The 21,657-nt window shown below is 47.1% G+C and overlaps 1 protein-coding gene across 1 annotated transcript; it reads left to right on the top strand.

Annotated features, from left to right (window-relative positions):
* The first annotated feature begins 3,033 nt into the window (after positions 1–3,033).
* Positions 3,034–20,327, top strand: C26H6orf89 (chromosome 26 C6orf89 homolog). The gene is made up of 7 exons (XM_026864454.1): positions 3,034–3,610; positions 4,880–5,045; positions 16,426–16,580; positions 16,912–17,033; positions 18,306–18,432; positions 19,126–19,249; positions 19,632–20,327. Exons 1-7 carry the CDS (start codon positions 3,422–3,424, stop codon positions 19,715–19,717), a joined length of 969 nt encoding a protein of 322 aa, XP_026720255.1. The 5' UTR covers positions 3,034–3,421; the 3' UTR covers positions 19,718–20,327.
* Positions 20,328–21,657: the final 1,330 nt, after the last annotated feature.

The raw sequence follows: 21,657 nt of genomic DNA, 5'->3' as shown, positions 1-21,657 counted from the left end.
TTTTTTTTTTTTTTTTTTTTTTTTTTTAATCCTATCTGGAGCTCCTCTGCCTCAGACATGAATAAGGGCGATGCCGTGGGCCCGTGGTGGGGTTCCGGCCCTCCTCCGGAGGGTTTTTATCCCAGGTCTGGGACCTGACTCCCCTGAGCGGGGCCGGGGGAGGCAGCACGGACGGTGTTAAAGCAGATGAGAATGTATTTTTATTTATACCTCTGGATCAGGTTCACCAGCAAGAATAGCAAGCTTTCCCTTTTAAAGACTCCTCGGACATTTCTTTCCAAATATTTAGTTTCCTAAAGCCTGGATCCGAACGCCCCGCCATGCATCGGGTTTGCGGGTAGAACTGGGCGCTGGAAACCCTTCAGGGCCGAGAGCCATCGCTATTTATGTTTGCAGAGAGAACTGCTAATTCCTCCTAGGGTGGTGGAGTTCATAAAAAAAAATAGCAATAACATATGGGCTGCCTAGTTTAAAAGGCCTGTCTCTGAGGGGTTGCTGTTTGCAAGGGATAAGACTTGCTCAGTATGTGCGTGTGAAGGCAAAGCTACAAGTAGTCTGTTGTTATTATTTTGTCGGTTGTATTGTGGTGATAGGAAGGGAAATAATGGGTTGTTATTTATTTTTTAAGGCCTCAACTGTTCTCAAAACAATGTGGGAGCGTAATGCCTTGTTTCCTAGCTGAGGCCATGGGTTACTGAGTTTGTCGAGGAGCTGCGTTGGGTTTTTAATGTCTGTGACTTGCAGGCGTTGTCTACAAAGGTGTTTGCTCAGAGTGGAATACAAACGTAGAGGAGGGGAGAACTGGGATGTATCTCAGCATTTTATCATAGGATGCTTCTGCTGTTTGGAAAGGGGGAAATCACAGTGTTTGACAGTGTTTCTATAGGGATGATTGGTTTAAGTGGTTCCAGGCAGATCCTGCGAGCAGGGGAAGCTTGCTGAATCTGCTGGAATTCAGCACAGGAGAGCTTCACAGAGGCGAAAGCTTTGGCACATGGGAGCCAGAGGAAGCCAGATAACCTTTCAGACTATGTAGCATACCAGTTGCAGCATCAAGGCAACTACAATAACCATAAAAGCTGGGGGGGGGAAGGGGGGAAGGCATCTAATATCCTGCAGATGTGCTGGCTCTTGCTTGTTATATGAATCAGGGTATTACATAAATGAAAGAGTTAGTAAAGCAATGTATTGTTTTTATGGAGTCAAGTGCGTGCCAGGTGCTTTAGAGACGAGAAGAAAAAGTCCCTGCCTTGGAGAGCTTATGATCCATAATGAGATATTATTGATCCAGCCTGCTTTGGGGCAGCTTTGCTAGCCCATGGGACTGTTCAGGTTGTAAGATCTGGGACAAATATTTGCGTGGAACGCAAGGAATGTCGGTAGACCAGGGCCAGGAGCTAATTAACCTGGCAATGTAGTGCAGCGTGTTCTCATTGCGTGCTTGGGGTTAGGTTTTAATTTGGCATTTTACTCTTCTGGTGGTTCTAAGGCTGCGGCTAGAAATTTGACACTAATGTTAATATAACATCTGACATTGACTGCTTGAGTTGGATGCTTAGGCAGCTGCTGACCAAACAAATAGGGGTTATTTTTCAGCCAGATAATTTTCCTGATCTGATTCACCATGTGACCACATAAACAAATGTGCAAGAGCAGAACAGGGAGTTGATCTTGAGGGGAGAGGAGCGATTGCTGAAGCTGGTAGTCCTGCTGAAAAGTGATTTTTTTTAAAATTATTTTTTCTGAAAGTACACTCTGGCATTGCAGAAGATACTAAAAAAATAATAAAAATCTGACTTGTAGGAGCCCATGGTTTATAGGGAGAGCTGTCAGCCAGTTCTTTAAAGGCAAATCAGATTTCAAGTTTGGTTGCCTAACGAGGATCTTCTTTCTTGATACATAGATACACACATTTGTGGCTGATTTGTCCTGTGGAAGCAGCCAGAACGAGTTACAGCAGAGCAAATCTAAGTTTAGGTAGCATGCTATGTAGTGCTTGTCAGCTTGTTCTCAAGTGAGCAAAACAGATCTGTGCTTTTAAAATGCAGGCTGTGCTGTGAGGTGTGCGAGGAGGAGATCCGTGTAAATAGTTATACAGTTCTTGCAGTACAGCGACAGACTTTCTTGCAGAGCGAGGTGGTGAGCTGGGTGAAGCAGCACGCTGGATTCACGAGCTGGTTCCTGGTTTCAGGTAGTATTTAGAGCAAAAGGGGGACAGGGGCCTGATTTCCATTTTCATCTGTGAGCTGGGTGTTTCGATCGTGCTTCGTGTGCTTTTTACATGATGGTCTGTGCTTTTAGAGCAATGCATTGCTAAACTCTGTCTCCCCAGAAAGTTCCAGTTGTCCCAGTTTGATCCAGGTTAGAGTTTTCCCAGCTCAGGAACAAGAGGCGATGCAAGACCTCACAGATGCTCCCTTTACCCCAGCAGTGTTTTTCTGAGGCAAAAGGTCTCAAACAATGGGATTCTCACGTTGGCAGCTATTAGCTTGTCCAGCAATTTCTTTGCATCTTTTCTTCAGCCCATCTGCTGCTCTTGGTATCGCAAGGCTCTGCCTTTGTGGCTGACAGGGGGAGTGGTAGAAGAACACATTTCTTTTTTTGGCATCTTAATGTTGATTGCTCATAGGTGTGTTCTTAGAAGCGTCCCCGTTGAAATCTCACTGGGAAATAATTTGCTGTCAAATGCTGTTTAGTCTCTGTCTCCTGTTCACAATGTAATTCTTGCTGGGGTATTTAGTTATGTGGCATTTCTGCATGTGAATGACCTGCGGGCAAACTTTCAGAGGAAGGTAGGAGCTTTTGTTGCCTGCAGAGCATGCTGCTATCAGTTAGGATTACTCAATAATCAGTTGGCCTGGACATTAGGTTGCGAAAATTTAAACAAATTGTAAACTGTTGAACTTTGCCCCACACTGCTTATTTCTCTGTCCCGTTCCGGTTGTTGACGGGATTTATAGAAAACAAATCTACGTTAGAATAAGTGACTAAAGTTATAGTGTGGGAGAGCTTAGCTTGGCTACTGTGTGTGATGAGCAGCTTTGTATTGCTGGCTCTGGTGAGCAGTCACTTTATGGGATGGATTCATTTGGAATAGATGAATAAATGGCGTTTTCATTGATTTCTGGGAAGCTTTGTTCATTTACATAAGCTGCGAATCTCGGCTAGTTCTTCTCTTGTCAGGAAATTTCACGGCTTTTCAGTCCCCAGGAGATATGGAACCAGCAGAGACTATTAGCACTACAGCTAAATGTTTTGCCTTTAGCTGCAAACAGGTTTGCTCCGGAGTAGCCCTCCTTCTTGCCCAGACGTTGCGATGTTCCTGTGATCTCTCCGCACGTGCTGGTGTTGAGCCGTACGGCTGGAGTGTGTTTTCTGTTAACGTACTGAATCTCTCCACAGAGATTTTTCATCGGAGGCCATGGAGCTGTCGGCCAATGAGCTCAGCATTTATGACAAGCTATCGGAGACGATCGATCTAGTGAGGCAGACCGGCCACCAGTGTGGGATGTCAGAAAAAGCCATAGAGAAATTCATCAAGCAGCTCTTGGAAAGAAATGAGCCCCAAAGGGGACCTCCACGGTACCCTATCTTAGTGGCTCTCTACAAGGTAAGGTGTGCATGCACAGACCGTTTGAGTGTTGGAGTTCTCCTTCTGCACCAGAGCTTTTCATTTCCCATTGTGTTTTCTTGATGAACTTTTCTGAGTTCTTTTTTTAAAAAGCTGTGAAGTGTAGCTTCTTTCCTTCATTCCATGAACTTGTTTGGAAACAGAAGACAGTTGACCGAGATTTGAAATTGCTCATGTGTGTTGGAAATTTAACATGTCAACACCTTCCTCTCTTTAAATTACTGAAGAATGAGACTTAGATGGATTCTTTGGGCAAAGATTCCCAGTGTCAGCACCCTCAGTGGAAATGTGATGAAGGAAGGCGATTCTTAAAGTTCAGACTTGAATAATGAAGAGAGCCAGGTTCTGTTTCTGACCCTGTCACAAGCTTCTGTCTGTCTTTATTCTCCTTCTAGTCTATAAAATAAAACTGTTGCTATGATGTTTGATACTAGAAAAATGTTTTGAGATCCTTAACTTAAAAGCTGCTGTAAAAAGTTTTGCAAAGTGAGGGACAGCATGCTATTGTTAGGTAGGTTTGAGATGCTTGCTACAAGGATTTAAACCTTCCCACTGGCATAATATTCAGTAATATTTTGGTGTCATCTTTACAAAGTCATCACGGTAGTTTCTGTTTAGAAAAAAAATTCAAGCTTTCGTACTCATGTCCTATAAAAAGGTGCAAAATAAGGCAGGAGAACAGGAAACTGGAAGTTTGAACTTCCAGCTTCTGTTCTTGTTTTTGCTGTTGATTCACTTTGACTTTGGCCAGGGGGAGAAATGCGTCATGTCATCTCTAAGGCTTATTTGGGATTCTGGTATGGAGGAGGGAGCTGGTGCCAACTCTGCCAAAGTGTTTCAAGGCTTGACGGATGTTTGCAAAAAGCCTTGAAAACCTTGTGTAAGAGGTATGGCAGAAGTGCAAGCTTTTATTTGATTAGGTGGGAGGAATTGGAACTATCTGTAGATAATCCTCGTTGCTCTAGTGCTGGATTGTTTGCAGTGCTAGGATATATGCACAGGGTTTTGTGGTTTGGGTTTGAAGGCTGCTTAATTTTGTCCTTGGACAGCCCTAACAAGAAAACTGAGTGACAAATCTGTGTACATAAATAGCATTGCAATTGAGCGAGGAACCACAGCAAAAATTTGGGCGTTCATCTTACAGCGCACAGCCACAACCCTTTGATACCAACCAGAAGGTGTGTCCTGTTCTGAAGACACATCAGCTCACTGCAGTATAATTAATTATGTGCCTGTTTTCTCTCGCAGGGCCTGCTCACACTGGGATTGGTCTTGCTGACTGTTTACTTCGTGATCCAGCCATACAGCCCGCTGCCGCCTGAAGCTCCACTCTCCAGAGCCCATGCCTGGGGCTCCCTCATCGGTCACATCCGGCTGCTCTCTCTGCCCATTGCCAAGAAGTACATGCTTGAGAGTAAGGAAATTATTTCTCTGCTGTAGCATAAGCCTAGCAAGAAATACTAAGTTAAATACCAGCCATACGAATCATCTGAGTGTCTCCCTGGGCACCAAATAACAAATGTGTTACTGGCATGGCAACATGGTTTTCTCTTTTTCTACCACTGTACTTAAAAATAGCATCCTGAATTCTAGCTAGGGCTCTTTCCCTTCCATTCATTGGGGCTGAAGCATATTTTATCTCTTAACTTCATAATTTTATTCTTGCACATTCTCCTTTCCTTGCTTTTAACACCTCAGGTTTTTTCTTCCACAAGAGTTCCTCTTCCTCTCAAAATCTCTGCGGTTCTGAGAATCATACTGAGATAGCTGTGCTGGGTAAATGTCACCTCCTTTTATTTTTTCTGAGTAAGCATGCAAAGACAGTTTGCCAACCAAATCTTGACATCTGTGAGCAAAGTGTAGAAACCTCAGCGTGTGACCCGGCTTTAAGGAAAAGTAGTTTTTGCCAAGTGACATGTTGGGAAAGGACTATGGGCTTGAGAGTTACAGTGTTTATAGCAGTTAAGGTAACGTTAGGGATAGTGTGTATGTGAGGAAGCTAGATAAGTGGCTCCCTAATGAGGTGGTCCCATCATGGGAAAAGAACGTAATAGATTTTCCTAGACTGGCATAATAGAAATGGAAAAGTTGGAATAATTCTCAGTTAATCATTTCCACTGACTTAGACTGGCAAATGGGTGTAAGCATGGGCTCTGCCTCTTTGATAAAACACAAAGACTGTCAGTAATGATAAAGCTGTGAATTATTTTGAGCAGGGATGTGGCACAATGTTGATTGTCTGTCAGCTCACCATAAAAACAAACTCCTGTGTCCATGCCCTTGATGGGTTTAAATTTAGCTTCGGCAGCTCATTGTGTTGGAGTTGTCTGTTCTGGCTCTGACCTTCCTGCTGTAGCTAAAAAGGGCGCCCTGAAATGCCAGCACCGTTCTGCATTTTCTCTGTGTGTCTCCCTCTCTTCCGCTGACACGTGGGATTTTTGTTGATGCGGGTTCGTATGGATGGGACGACGGGGTATCCCCCATTGTTCGTCTCCTTCCTTAAACACCGGGATCTCTCTCAAGGAGGAAAAAACAAAGGCGAGGAGGTGGCTCTGATAGCCACCTGACATTAGCAGCCTGCTTATCTAATGCATTTCAGCGTTGACATGAGTCTGTGTCCACCCCTCTGCTTCTCTGTGTAGGAGGAAACCAACAGGAACTTTAATGCTTGTATTTGTTCAGTGAAATTTTGTTCAGAAAGTTGACAGGTTCTTCCTTCAGATCCTGCATGGCCCCTGTGGATGGGGAGAGCTCAGCAAGGTTCCTTGGGACAGCAGAAGGTTTATAGGACAAGGGCTGCCTGAAGTCATGAGCGTCTTGCTGTGAAGATAAATAAGAGCAGGAGCAAGTCTGGGCTACTGATGGGAAAACCAGCTGAATGGGGAGGGGACAGGGAAACATCCAAAGGAGCAGGGGAGAAGGGAAGGATGGATGGAGAGGAAGGATGCAAGGCTGCTGATTAAATGCATATAAAACCCCTCATGCCTCCATAGTCCCAGAAATCTTCTGAAGTGATGAGCAATACGGTGGGCAACAAGCCAGCTCTGGGGAAAATGGGGGAGGTACAGAGGGGACGAGGCAGTTCCTGCTCTGTTTTTCCAACAGTATTAGGTTGTGGTGGAAACCACAGCATGTCCCAGTTGACAGATTTGCTAGGGATGACTGGGATCATTTGTGCCTCCGCACAAGGAGCTGGACTAGACCCTGGCTATTGGAATGGGAGAGGGCAGCACCCAGCCTGAACCTTGGCTGGCTTCCTGTGGGAATCCCTCGTGTCCTGGCTTCCCGGCAGGCAGCTGCAGCCACCGGGGCTGTCCCAGCATCCGGCTGTCCCAGCAGTGCTGGTGTCAACTTCACAGCTCGCTGCGGAGTGGACCATGGTTAAAACCATGCAGCAGGTTTCATGGTGTGGGGCTGAGCAGTCTCCTGAGCTCTTTCAGCCCTGCCTTGTGCATGACGTAACGTTTTGCCCTTGATTTTGTCCTTGTGGTCTGCTGAAGGGAAGGGGTAAAGCTACATCTTGCTGTCCTGTTTGTTGATGAGCAGAAGGCTGGGAGGTCTTGCAGGCAGGTCTGGTTCTCCGGGGCATGCTTGCATAGGAGAAAGCACCACGCGAGGTGATGGAGCAGCAGACGAAACCACTAATGAAGGGACTCGATGTACAGACTCCTCTTCCTTTCTCTGTGTAGATCCTGGTAGATGAAAATTTTGAGGGGGCTGAGGATGAAACTTGGAGCTCTCTCTGCTTGGGCACCCGTTCAAATCCAACTCGAGCTGTTCTTGTTGAAAGCCACCTGTTAGCAGTTTGGAGGCTGCCTTGGCCCACCAGCAGTGCTGGCAGACTTCCCCCGGCCGCGCCGCCCAGCATGGCATGGACAAAGCCCAGCCGTGGCGAGCGTGGGCGCATGGGTGGTCCGGTTCTCTTCCTCCAAGCCTGAAGTGCCTGGGCAGGCAGGGGCAGCCTTCCTGTGTGGGGCTGTGGCTCTGGGGCCGTGCTGGCCCTCCTGAGCTTTGGGGCAGTTTTCCTGTCTCCGGGACTGCAGCTTGGAGCCCGGTCCCCTGGTAGGTGTGGGCTGAGCAGCCAGGTTTGTGTTGCAGAACAAAGGGAGCTCGGATGCCTGGTTTCCCCCAAGAGCCAGAGCCCTATGTTAGAGTGGTGGGGAGGCTTTGGGAGGAGCAGGAGTGCCAGATACTGCTCCCCTCTCCCTCTGGCTCAGAGTGACCTGCCTTCACTCTCACCTTCATCCTCATTCTTTCCACCCCAAGAGCTGTGCTGTGGATGACAAGGGCTGCCTGTCTGTTGGCGGCCGTGGGTGGACCTTTGAGCAGCCGAGGTGAGGAGCAGTGTCCGCAGAGCTCTCTCTTGTGTTAAGTTTGTTAAGGATTAGGTCCAAAGTAAATTTCCTTTTTGCTTGTCTCTCAGCAATGTTGCTTGCCGGCTTTCTCCCCCGGATCAATTCCCATATTAAAATGAATGTTCCCACCCTTTGTTTCTTCAAAGCTGACTCTTAGACCCTTGGGTTTGGCATCCATGCCTCTTTTTCAGCTGTTTTCCCAGGGCTAGGAACCGAGGTCCCTTCAGTTGGGGAAAAGTTTTTCGGAAATGTGGTTTGCATTTACTCTTCCTGAGGTCGTGTTTATGCAGAGCTTGTGAAAGCCCCAGGCTGGGTCACGCTGCCTGCTCTGGGCTGGGGAAACGCCTCTCCTGCCACGGCCTGCGGCTGTTGGCCAGGTAGATCAGCGCCTCACATAGCCCCCCGGGGGGTGGTGGGTTTGCAGATCTCTGGGCTCTACCTCCTATACAGAACGTGGTGGACTTTGGGGGGGCACGTGGGTTAACTGAAAACTTTCTGATGCTGTTCTGAGGAGAAAGAAGGGCCTGTGTAACCTGGATTCGTTTCTCTTCTCTGACATAGGCTGGGATGGAGGAGTCATTCCCTCGGTGTTTCACTTCTCTGGTGCAAAGTACGAGTACTTCCCTTTCCCCTGCAAGTGTTAGAAACTCATATAATGAGCTCTTGAAGTTTGTACTTACCAGAGCCAAGTGAAAAGGGGATTTCTCTTTTTTTTTTCCTTACCAAAAATTTTAAAACCACAGTGGCGGTCACTCTACCTGTTTCTCAGTCACAACGGTGTGACACCCTCATAGTTTTGTTAATATCCAAATAAAAATTTTGATGTCAACTGGTTGATAACTGTTCCCTGTCAGCTGCACAGAACAATGATGTGACGAGCAGAGCATTGTTACTTTTAAATTAATTTGTGTGTGTGCTCATGGTTAAGTTCAGTCCTTGCAGCTCAAACACCTCAGCAGAGCAGGTCGGTCAGTGGTGAACAGGCTGTCGTCCAACAACGTGACAATTTGCACCTTGCACTGATAGCAGGGGTTTGTATGACCTTGAGTAAAATCCAACTTTGCTTGTAACAAGGAGTACACCCTACGTGTTCAGTATCAACTGGACAGGTAGCTGCTCAGCACACCTACAGTCAGACACAAACACACACGTAGCTCAGTGTTACATAAAGGGATCCTGTGCAAGTTACCCCCAGCTTGGAGAAGACCCCTTGTGTTAAATACTCCTTTTTGCCTAGACCAGTAGAGCTAAAATCACGTTTATGGCTTGTATACATAACCTGTTTTAGAGAAGGGAACCCAGCTGGAGGAGCTGTTTAAGCAACACGTTGTAAATGGCTTGTTGCTGTCAGGGCCCAAGGCCTGTGGGGTGCCAGAGCTGTTTGTGGGGATGGGTCACAGCAGGCTGGGTTACTGGGAGAGGACAGCAGCCTCTGCCTCTTGGCTGGCCACCTTCCATTTAGCTGGAGGCTTGCCTTGGCACCTGGCCAGGTGTCCTGGCTTCTTTCTGATCTTAACCCTTCGCAGGCAGCCTGTGATGGGACAGCCACATTGCTGTGTCTCATACTCCCCCATTCGTACTGTAGCCCTGAGGTGAGTTTATCCATGGCGCAGCCCTGTGGGGAAAGGGAGCATCCAGCACGCCTGTCATACACGAGAGTGGACTGTTCTGCTTCTTGGGTGCGACAGGGGCTAAGCTCCCAGGTGTGCAGCCAGCCTTTCACCGTGGGTTTTGTGGCCCACCCACCATCTGAGCCGCTGGGTTCAGTGATGCATGAGCCCAAGGAACATGGGCCTGCTCTGAATGGAAGGGTTGCACAGCAAGGCTGCTCGGGGACGTAAAGCAGGATCTGATTTCTCATTTCTTGCTGCCTTCGGCATGGCCTTCTCCTCTTGCTCACAAAGGATCTTACTTTTTTTTCCTAAGCAAAGTCAAGCTGGTTTGCTCTTGTGTTTGTGCATATTCTCATACACCCGCTCCGGGGGCTGGAGCATTTTGAGGTGCATGTGAGTGTGATGTGGGTTGCAGCTCTGTGCAGGGCTCCCTCCCATCGCCCTACAGCTGACAGTTTATCTGATCTTTTGTGTGTGTGTGTAAACAACCCTTTTATATTATAACCTGAGAGTGACCAACAGATGTGTGTGTTGGCTCGTTCAAAGGGGAAAAAAAAAAAAAAGCTGACTTTGCTGTGCAGGGTGGTGCCAAGCTGTTCTCATGTAGTGCTTTACTTTGGCCTCTGTTCAGCCAGTGGACTGTTTATTTGGATTTGCTGACAGTAAACTACCTCCAAATCACTGTGCTAATCCGGAACATGAAAAACTCTTCCTTTCCTTTTACTCTTCTACATTTTGATGGCTCCAGAATTTCTTGTTTCCTCATTTGCAGAGCAAGTGAATTCTCACTTTGGACTTGCTCCCCTGGAAAGCCAGTGTGCTTACAGAGGTGTTTAGCTGCCTAGCAGAGCCCTCTTTGCCCTAGTGACACAGACACGTCAAACCTTTTACAGACTGAAGCCACCATCAGGCAAGTGGCAGCAACTGGGAGGGATTTCTTTCAGAAGCGTGCTGTTCTTCTGAGCCAGATTGCTCATGCAGACTCTGCCAGAGCAGCACAAGCTGTCTTCTAGGGCATGTAACCGCAGGTGCAGGCTGGAGTGGACTTTGGAGGCTTTCCCGACAGCTTGGTTCCTGCTTTCAATTTTCTAGATTGGTAGGTGCAGATTTCTTCCGGTAATACTGCTTTTTAGCCCCAGTGGACTGTGTGTTCCTCTTGGGCTAGGCTGAGCAGACTTGATTTCACAATGTCTCATTGGATCAAAATCATTTTTGTTCTTTACTAGAGATTGACTAATCATCCTTCAGTTGTTTGACCAGCCGTTACCCATTAGTTCAATGAATGAGTAGTTCTTTGAGCTGTTGACTTTTTACCCAGAACAAAAACAAGGTTTTCTTGATGGGTTCATTTGTAGCTGTTGTTTTGTTGCTAGCTGTTCCTAAAAATGCTGTGAACCGGACTGGGAGGTACTTTCTTCTCCTGGGTTAAATATGTTCAGTATACTCAGAGCTACAAAAAAGTTCCGTATGAGGAAGAGGTGAAGATCTTGTGCTGAACAAGGACCCTCTTTGTATATATTTAAAACCTCACTATGATGCATTCCTTAATCAAGATGTCCATGCTGTAATTAATAAGTGCTCCTTATGATTCCTGTCTTAGCAACCCATCAGTTTAGCCTGATGTTGACATGGCATAAATGATCAAATTAATTTTTAGTCTAGTGAAAAATTTCAGCGAGATGGATCTTGGGAAACATTGCTTTTATAACAGAGTGCTCCAAATGTCTCCTCTGAGCTGTGCCACACAGTAACTACAGAGCTCTTAATTTCTACATCTGTAAAGTAAGAATGACGAGATTTACCCACCTCGTAGATTGTGATCATGAATTGATGTCTAATTGCTTCCAGTTTGTAAAACACTGGTTTATCTTTCTATAAAATCTAGGAGGGCGTGGTGATAAGCGTGTAGATTATCCTGCTGCAGTGGCATAGCACAACTAGTAACAAGCTGTTTACTGGAGTACAGCATCTGTAAGTCCACAGTGGTCCCGGTGCGGCAAGGGGCTACTCATATCTCAGGAGCAAGAGCAACCTGGCCTGCATATTCTTTGGCTGTCAAAGCAATAACAGTAGGTTATGAGCTGCAACTTCACTTTAAGGTTAAGGGCTAGACCTTCCAAATCCCCATCCTTAAAATAATGGAAAACAGCACTATAAAATCCAGCATCTGGAAGCTAGATACTTCCAACTGGAGGGAGAGCTGCAGCCCTTCTGTGGTAATAGTAATTGGACATCTGAGCACTGAAGATCTCGTGGGCCCTTCATCACTGGGAATCTTACAAGTGGGATGGAATGTCTCTGAAAAAGCTCTGCCCTCTGTCAGCCATAAGAACCAGCTTGTGGTTGGGCTTTTGCTATGAAAATGAAGGGAGGAGGTGGGTATCCCACAGGCTGTCAGATGTGCCTCCATAAAGGGTCCCTTTGGCCAAGGGGAAGGTGTGCTCACAGCAGAGGTGTAGACCACAGAGGTAAGACCACAGCCTGTGCTCTTAATCCTTTCCTGTGAAGGATTTCTTCAGATCCACCTTGAAAAATCCCCTGACTTTTACAAATGTGCAGCTGTAGGGAGACGTTGTAAAACTGGAAATTGGCATCTCATTGTTGGATCTAGCACGTAGGACCAAGGTTGTGACTGTCAGTGCAGCACCATATGTGAGTCACTGAGTCGGGCCAGTATGAGTCGTCCCCCCCATCCTGAGCTCCGCTTTGAATTGGCCAGTTTAGAGCTGGTGGTGTTTTTTGAGAGCCCTGAGGTTTACCTGCTGACCTGCCCTGATTACAGGTCCCTTTGTAGTTCTTGATGGTACATCAGATCCTGTAAGGAACAGTCCAGAAGTGTTATTGGAACAGCCAGGTTTGTACAATGGACCTATAAGAAAGGACAGAGAAACATCCTGTGAACATTCAGTGCACAGGCCAGTTTTTCTTGAGAGCCCCGGGTTCATCCTGGGGCTTGCTGAAGTTGCTTGACTACTCCTAGCCCTGGTCCCTAGTGAGGTGTGTGGTGGGACTGGGGAATGGTGTCAGCCTCAGAAAGAAGAATCAGGGATTTGAAGCCAACCTTTACAGGCTGTGGAGCTGCTCAGTGCATTAGACAGCCCTCTGGGGAGCTTGCTTCTAGTTATCGTGGGTGATGGCTCTCCTCCCCTAAGGAAGGAGACCTTCATCCTCCGCACCAGACTCTCCTTTGCAGACTTAGTTGTTGCTTGCTGGAGGTTTCTCCAGCGTTACAGTCCTGAGTACTGGGGAGTAAACCAGCTTGGTGGGGAGCCAGCAAGCTGCCTCAGCACCTGCAGTTCAACACGCAGGAGGTTTTACATTTTCAACACTTCGTTAGGGTCAGGAACAGCCCTTGGCTCTGTGCATCTTGCAGGAGCGAAAGGTCCCCCTGCTACGGAGCTTCCCTTTGAACCTGCTGCAGCAGCAGAGCGATACTTAGCCCTCCATATCGTCCCTAAAGAGACCAGAGCTGTTGCTGAGGTCCTGCTCTCAGATCTATCTGGGCCAGTTTCCATAAGTTTTATTTCTTCGCTGCAACGGGCAGAAGCAGGGCCAGGTCTTCTCAGTAACCTCTTAACTTCCAATCTGATCGTCCACACCCAGCATCTCTGGGGTTGTGTGCACACACCCCTCTGTAGTTCTGGGGCCAGCCAAAAACTTGGGAGATCCTCTCTGAAAGTAGCCAAGAAGGGCGGGGTACTAATTTTAAATTGATTGTATGTTGAAAATTATTTTTCTGCATAGTGGAATGTACAGTCATAAACTCCTTCTAGCATTAATCATAGACGTGTTTTAAGGAAAGTTGTTATCTTTGTCTGTGCTATATTAGCAGCTGGATGTCCCCAGCCCTGGCTCTGCTAGGAGTTATCCTGAAACAGAGGAGAAGACAGCTCTTGTTCTGGAGAGCTAATAAAGCATAAAAGGAAATACTAGCTGGGTATGACTGATGTGGAACTGAGGTTTTGCTTAACCAACTTAAGGCTGCTCCTCAAAGAGCGATGGGAAAGCACAAGTGTGGAGGAGAGGTTAGTTGGGACTGGCCCGTGCTTCTGTCGCGTAATGGATAGTTGTACGTGTCAATACTACAGCTGCTTTCCTGCACTCAGGCTCCACAGGGATAATTGCACACGCCCAGCACTTTACCATTTGAATGCGAGTGGATGGGACCATCGTGTGACGGCTGCACGTGACAGTTGTGCTGGGATGAAGAGTGCATCTTTCTTTTCAATCTCCGAGCAGACTGTGCGTGCACACAGACAGCACGCTCGACTTAAACCAGAATAATCCCCCAGGGTGTCTGGGCAGGGTGATAATGTAAAAGGAATGCAGGGAGGGTAATCGAAAGAGAGAATAAGCATCCTTGGTAGAAGTCCTGCTCTGGTCCCCCGTGTGCAGTTGCCTGCCCTCTCCTCTGTCCGTGGTCTCTTCTCCCTCCCTCCCTGGGAAGGGCAGGCGCTTCTCTCTGCCCATACTTGTCATGCCAGTCACACACATGCTGGTGCACAGACTAACACCCTCAACAATAAATCTAAAAGATTAATTACAAAAAAAAAAAAAAAAAAAAATCCCACAACCCCACTTGCAGCATTTGAAATGCGTCTCAACCATGCTTCGCTTGGGTTATTCATGGGGAAAAGAAATAACCTCCTGAATCAAGCAATTGAGAATGCAAATATCCCAGCCTAGCTCAAAAGAGGAATCAAGCTCTATACTGTCAAGCTGATTAGCATCCTGTTACGTGGGGTATTGCCCTGAGCCTGGAGAGAAAATTTTGGGACAACTGTGCTTAATGCTCTGGGATGAGGTTTCTGAGTTTTGCCCAGAGAGAAATTATAGCATTGCTACTCCCTTTATGATGAGAGACCATAAGATATGTTTTCTTGTTCTCTTCATGGCGACTGCCCTTCCTCTGGTGAGATCTTTCAGCCTTTTGTTTCCTGTCACTGACCAGCTGTTTTTTGTGAGTTGAGTTTTTTTGTTGTTGTAAAATTGCAGCTTTCTACAGGCAGTGGAACAAAGATTTTCTTTTTTCTCTTGTGAGCAGGGAGGGAAAGTACGTTGAAGCAGTTTCTCATGGGAGTTGGACTTCTGCTTGCAATAAGGATTTTACACTTTGTTTTGCCTTTTTACCCCTTTCCCTGAAAGCAGTGTAGACGCGTCTTCCAGAAAGGCTAGGAATTATATCCTGATCCCTTTCAGTCCATATCCCAGCAGTAGGGTGGGAAATGCAGCATTTGCGAGTTGATTGCTTTTTTCTGTCTGAATATTTCCAAAGTGAACCCCAGTCTGCTCCTTGTTGTTAAGTCCCAATGAACCTAAACCCTCTATAACATTCCTCATTGTCTGTTACAGATGTCAGCAGGGAAAATAAAACAAGAGCTTTCCTATTAAGTGCTGTTCATCAGTTATTACCCCTGCACAGGAGCTTGAGTGAAGCTGGAAACCACAATGGCAGTAACGGGCAGGGTGTGCGTGGTCTTTTTTCCCCCCCTAAAAATCTGCTATGCATCCTTGCTTCCCAACTTTATTTTTCAGACAGGCTTTGCTGTCTCTTCTTTCTCCCCATTCCCATCCACTCCAATTCCCGAGTGGGTGGCCTGCAGCAATGTCCAGGAGACATGAGCTGTTTTGACATGTGCTGGCACAGGACGGGACGGGTGGGCCTGTCGTGAGGACAGATCTCTGGACGTTTCATGTGAGGTGTGTCCCGGGCCTTGGGTTTTTCCTAACCCACCCTGACAGATCAGGCACTTGGGTGGGTGTGCTGCCACTGCCCCAGTCAAACATCTCCCAGTCAGATTTAAGGCTGGAAAACCAGAGCTGTCACTGCCATGAAATTAGAGCCACGTCCTTTTAGTGTGGCGGCTGCTTCTGCAGATCTTTAGCATAGAAATGCGTGGGGCGTTCAGTGTTACTGGCTCTTGTCTTGTTCATTCAGTGCTGCAACATGTCACTTCTGTTAATGTTTACTTATTTTTTTGTGCTGGGATGACTTAAATTGGAGGAGGCAGAGTATAGGCATCAAGTAATGGTTACATGTAAAAATTGAATTTTTGGAGATGCAAACATATGAAATGTTCATTGTAGGGCAGTTCAGCCAATCGTGGTGTAACAATGATTGGTGGAATTCAAAATGGGCATAGCTGTGGTCCAGGGGTTCCTCATGCTGACACTTTTCTCCCCATTTCATCTTCAAGTCAATGCATCGGATGAGTGAAATCAGCAGCAGCACATCTTTGTGAAATCCCCCATTCCCCAGAATTTTCTGCACATCAGACTGGGCAAACTTTGCCCGGGACAGAGTATTTCTTAATTAACACAGAGGTAAAGGGGAGGGTAGTGATTTCAGAGAGATATTAGCAGAGTTCATGGCACAGTGGTAACCATGTTAGAGTTACTCTTTTCAACCTGATTTTTTTTTTTTTTTTTTTTTTTTTTTTTTTTTTTTTTTAAACATGCTTGGATTGCTCTTTTGCTTGAGGACTTGTTTTAGTTTAATTGCACCATATGTGGTGGTTGCTGTCCTTCTGTTGATAATGAAAAGGTAGCTTAGCCTCATATATACAGAGAAGTGGAATTTCCATAAAGCTCTCCCATTTCTCACAACCCTGAGCCTTATCTCTAGAATCTTCAGTCTGTGCTGGAAATGTTCTGTGGTGAGTTCCCAGCTTAGTGAAGCTTGCTCTTTTTGAGTAACTTACAGCCATTGGAAGCTATAAGAAATCTCACTGTTTCATGTTAGGGATAATGAGTTTATCGTCGAGTCTGTCTCCTTTCCATTTCATTTTTGGTCTTATTAAACATGTTTCTCTTGTTTCTTCTCAAGAATGCCAGGACTGGTGGGCAGCAGGTTGCAGACAGAACACTTCTACGCTTCCTGCAAACTGCACAGTCTGTTCTGCTGTGAAAAGCCTTCAGATAGTGACAGACTTTGGAGAACTATCAGAAAAGCTCCAGAGGTCCCAGCCTTTTCTAATCAAGGTAACGCATGGATATGTAAGGCTGGATAATTAGTCCAAACTCTTGAATGGCACCAGCCAGAGACCCCTGCCCAGCATTTTGAACCACAAACTCCAACTGCTAATTGAGGTAGAATGTGTATCTAAGAAGACATTTAGCCCCAGTTTAAAGATGTTGGGGTGAGGAGCTCACTGCATCCTTAGCAAGTTGTTCTTCTGACTGATTATCATTGTGGCTGGAAACTTGGCAGTCTAAATGGCTGTCACTCTTAGATGTTCTGTGGTGGGATGGAAATAGGGAAGGGGAAGAACCCCAGGTGCACAGCTTTTATCTGTGGTTTGTGTTGTTTAAGACAGGGCAGCATCTCTCCTATGAAGAACTGAAGCATTTTCAGTCCCAGGATCCAGACCTGGCAGAGGTTATAATAGAAGAAAATTCAGCTGAATTGTGGAGCTGCCCATTTTTCTTTCCCTGGTGAGTCAAAGACAAAACCTGTGATCGATGTATACGTCCTTTCTGCAGGGGTGCCCAGGCTCTTTGCCTCTGTGAACTACCAGGAGCTTGCAAGTTGTGCTTTAACCAGAGGGAAGGGCAGCAGGAGCAGGGGGTTACGGGCTTCTGTCTACTTGCTGGCACCGATTTGATTCAAGGAGAAGACATCTGCACTAAAAATGAAGTGTTGTGGCTGGGACTTCATGTATTGCTCCCCTTACAAGACAAAAATATCCTGGTGACTGCTCGGTCCTGTTCTTCAGGCCATACGTTAATCATCTGGGCTGTGGTCTGATCACCAGAGGCAACTTGTTTCCATTTCTAATCACCTGTGTCTGCTCAGTGGAAATCCTCCACCATTAGTGTTGACTGAGGAGAGGTGCCAAGACTTTTGCAAAACACTGACAACAGAAAACTAAGGGATCCTGCAACTGGTGTCTGATCTCACACCGGCAAAATGGCCAACCCTAATCCTGGCCCTCTTAACTGTGCTTAAGCCTTTAGTGTGGCTACCAGACGTTTGCACCATTCAGGGCTCGCTAAGATTGCAGAGTAATTTGGTTAGCCACGGTTAGCCACATCCTTTCCTGTGGAGAAGAGGGCCACGTCCCGTGAGGAGGTGCCACTCAATGCGGAGCCGGCTCCCCGGCACCTTTGTGTGAGCGAAGGGGCAGCATCCGAGCGGACTTGGAGAAGGGCATGGTGGAGCCTGTGCGTTGTCTAATGCTTAGATGGGATTTTCTTGCTGCACATCCTGACCTCAGCACTGGTAGATGGATGACCAGGCTACAGAAGTATTAATCATGTGAAGCCACTAGACAGAGATGTAAAAATAACAAGCCCCACCCTGCCTTTTCCAGTTACATTCCTGGGCCCAGAGAATAAACTTGGATTCGCCCTGCCTTGCCATGTGGTTTCAGTTATGGTTACATACAATGCCACCTCTCTACATCTTTTCTAATTAATGCATCCGATCAATGACTCAGATCGTTTTAAGGGAAGAGGGGAGGGAGATTAAGCTTAGGTATCTGTGGTTTACGTGGTCCTGCTGCAGGTGCTAAGAAGAAGATATGAAGCAGCACAGATGCTGAATTTAGAAGCTGAGATGCCGAATTTTGCTCCTAGGGGCTAGTCTGTCAACAGGCTGTTTATCAAGCATGAATATTTCTGAAGAATTTTGATCTTGGAAGTAGTCTTCTAAATAGAAGCATTATCATTGTGTGGTATTTCTTTAACATGGGTTGTTTTGTTTAGGAACAAATCTGTGAATAAAACTCGGATTCTGCAGGAAATTTTCCCCACTTCCTCTTTGCTGTCCTTCCCCAAGACAGTGTCCCTGGAGAGCTGCTTCCTCATCCGCCATCCAGATTTGGGGAATAAGGTGAGAAATTCATCCCAGAGACATTGTTTCCCTGTCTGTGAGTTGTCCTCCCGGAGCTGCGAGTCTCTGGGGGATTTGCAGAACATTTTTACCCGATACAACCCTGACAAGAAGGGTTTAGGGCTGTGTCAGTTCTGTCCATCCCTGGGCAGTGTGGCGTCTCAAGGCTGCACCACCCAGGAGTTGTGTCTGGTTTTGTGCAGGTGCACGGTCCCCATCTCCCTCTGCAGTTAGAGATGCCCCTGGGGTGTCCCAGCTCTGTTCACGTTTATGTTCTGGCCTTGCTCTGTAGCTGGGTGAGGGGATGGTCTTTTTGTGCACAGCTGGGCAGAATTCATTTAAGAGTTGCATTTTAGGAGCTATTCCTGGCAGTAAGTCTCACCCATTCCAAGATACCTACCATGGAGACATTTCACTGAAGATTGTGACGTTCAGGCTTCTAGCCTGATCTCCTCCTCCATTTTCTTGTGGGTTTTGTGGGTGTGGAGGGCCCGCATTGCCTTGGGCAGAAGAGGGGAGGAGGACCCTTGCCTGCAGCTGCCCTCAGCTGTGATCTACTGGTGACTGGGGGGAGCAGCAAACCTGTGGTTTGCGCTTTCTTGCCTTGCTGCAGGGCAGTGACTTGCCCCTTGCTTGATCAGACAGACCCAAGAAAAGCAGCAAAGATTTTGAAATCATCTCCTCTCCTCCCAGAGCTACAGTTTGCACAGCCTCGTGGCTGTTGGAAGTGGGCAGCTCACCCTGACTGTTGTACCTCTAGACAAGTGCAGAGGACACTGTGAGGTGTTCAAGGTGGAGCTGGAAGCTGGAGATTTGGGTGAGTACCAGTGCTGTAGCATGCAGGGTCTGGGAGATCCCTTGGAGACTCCTTCCAGTTGGGTCTTTTCTATCTGACACCTGACAAGGTGGTGTGTGCCGTTACCCCCTTCAAACTGGTGTGTGCCTGCTCGCAGTACAGAGGAGTGATCGTTCTGGCCTGGGAGATTGTGGCCTGGAACACCAGCAGTGGGATACCACGAGATGTTCGGGGTAAAAACCAGGCAGTGTGGGCTACACAAGACACAGTGCTCTGCTGAGTGGTGTCACTGAGGGCAGTGTCTTTCCAAAGAGCTTCTGTGTACCCCCATTGCTTCACAGGAAATGCGAGCAGTCGTTAAGCTTGGATTCATCTAATCTGGCCTCTGTTACATCTTCCAAAGGTTACGCCAGCGCAGATTACTGGACGATGAGCTTCATGGCCAAAGGGACAGAGCCGGCGGTTGTTTGTGACGGAGCTGCTAGCTAAGGACAGTGCGGGGGGGAAACAGAGCTGTTGCCAGAACAAGAAGACTTTCAGCTTTGAAGCCAAGGCAACGTCTTGAAAGAGATAGAGCTGGGGCAACTGGGGCAGGCAGCTTTGCCACCCTGCATGTTTACAGTGTTTAAAAATGACTGTTTTCCTGACCCTTGAGGTAATTCTTTGCCTTTCCTCAAATGTATTTTGGGAGAAGCTCAAGCTATTTATGACCTTCCCTGTCCCCTCAGGTAAGCCCTGGGTTTGCAGCAAAGGGTTTTTTTTCCAGGAGCAGCAGAGGGATTTCTCAGGATGAGATTCACCTTGTGTCCTTTGTGGATTATGGCACTTCTGAAACTTCCGGGGGGGGTTTGGGAGTGGAGGGGGTGTGTGGCATTTCTGTGTACATTCCTCCTGAGGAGGAGGCTTTGAGCCTGGCTTGTCAGGCCAGCTCGATAAAGGGAATGAATCGGTGATGTATCCCAACTGTAGCCCATCTCTCTGCCACATACACAGCTATGTGCCTCAGCAGCGTGCCCTGCAAAGCCAATCTCTGCTCCGTGCTCCAGGGCTGAGCTGAGCCCTGCAGCCTGGGGCAGAGACCCTCACCCGCTGCGTCGCGGTTCTCTATCGGCAGGTTGTGAGTCAAATAGTAACTGTGCTTTTCTTTCCCACCTCCCTTCCTACCAAAACGCTGATGTGAGTTTTAGTGGTGGTGGTGCTGAGAGTGCAGTAGTTCTAGATGGGGCTGGGGCTGGCTGCAGAGCAGCTCTGTAAAAGTTTCATCTTCTGATGGTGCACCTAAGACACCAGGGCTGCATGACTGTTTTTGTGACCCCTTGCTTTGAGGGGTGCTGCCTGCCTTCCCGGCCCAGGGCACCTACAGGAGCACCTGAAAGCTTCCTCATCCCTGGCATTTTTTTTTTTTTTTTTTTTGCATCGACTCCTTCCAGACCTGGAACTCCGTCTTCAGAATGAACGTTGGTTTTTCCTGAGTCCTTTCCAAGCTGCCTTCGCATGCTTCCTGTTGCTTGAGCACTGCTTTATCCAATGCCCTGAGAGAGGCTCGGTTTCAGTGTTTGCAGGCTGTGGATGCTGCAGTCCCTTCCAAGTCTGATCCTTTGGGTCTGATCCTGCTGTTGAAGATCATTTACAGATGTGTCAGGCTGAACTCATAGGCCAGGGCTGGGGTTCAGGACATAATCTCACACTTGTTAATATGGAATTGGGAGGGGGTTTGTTTGAAAGCAAGTTAACTCTGTTCTCAGGAGCGAGAACCTCTTCCTCTGTAAATAGTTTAGGTACGTGTAAAATGACAGATTGGAAAAATGTCTATCCAGCCTTTGTTTTTGAGCAAGACCAGGAGAATGGGAGCAAACATTGTACTAATCTTATTAGGGTCTGACAAAAGCTGCCAAGTGGGATGACCACATCTGGCTCCTGTACAAGGATAAGGCAGAGGACAGTTCCTGCTCCAGAGAGTTTAGTCTGAGGCCTTGACACTACAGACATTTCTATGCATAACCCTTTTTTTTTTCTCCTGTAAACAAATAAGAACAACCACAGCACCTGTGTCAGCCTGTGTGCGTGGCCCTTGACACGGGACCAACACGCACCAGATCTAGTAGAACCAAAGAGGGGGAGCCTGACTGTCCCAAGACAGAAAAGGACTAATTTAATTTGTAGCAAAATATTAAAAGGAATTGGATTAATAAGACTTCGGTTAGTATTGTTACTGCTTGGTGTGTGTTTTACACTGATGACACTACACGCAATCTTGTACATGCCAAGACACACACACACCACTCCTCTCCCTCCTCTTAAAGACTGGGTCTTAGTTCATGGAAATTTGGGAGTTTGGTGATGGCAGAATTAGGGCCTCATTAGTGACTGTTGCTGTGTACGTTTTGGCAGCTTCTCAAGTCAAATTCAAAGGCTGACAAGGTTACTTC

This window comes from Athene cunicularia, assembly GCF_003259725.1.
Source record: "Athene cunicularia isolate RWA chromosome 26 unlocalized genomic scaffold, athCun1 chr26_part2, whole genome shotgun sequence".
NCBI lineage: Eukaryota > Metazoa > Chordata > Aves > Strigiformes > Strigidae > Athene > Athene cunicularia.
Note: the sequence above shows the minus strand (reverse complement) of the source record. Positions and strands in the feature narration are given on the sequence as shown.

What these genes read in the sequence shown, in the direction of transcription:
- C26H6orf89 (XM_026864454.1), top strand. Translation starts at nt 3,422, where the DNA reads ATGGAGCTGTCGGCCAATGAGCTCAGCATTTATGACAAGCTATCGGAG. An exon ending in TCTTAGTGGCTCTCTACAAG is followed by an intron (nt 3,611 to 4,879) that starts GTAAGGTGTGCA and finishes TTTCTCTCGCAG; the next exon opens with GGCCTGCTCACACTGGGATT. An exon ending in CAAGAAGTACATGCTTGAGA is followed by an intron (nt 5,046 to 16,425) that starts GTAAGGAAATTA and finishes TTTCTTCTCAAG; the next exon opens with AATGCCAGGACTGGTGGGCA.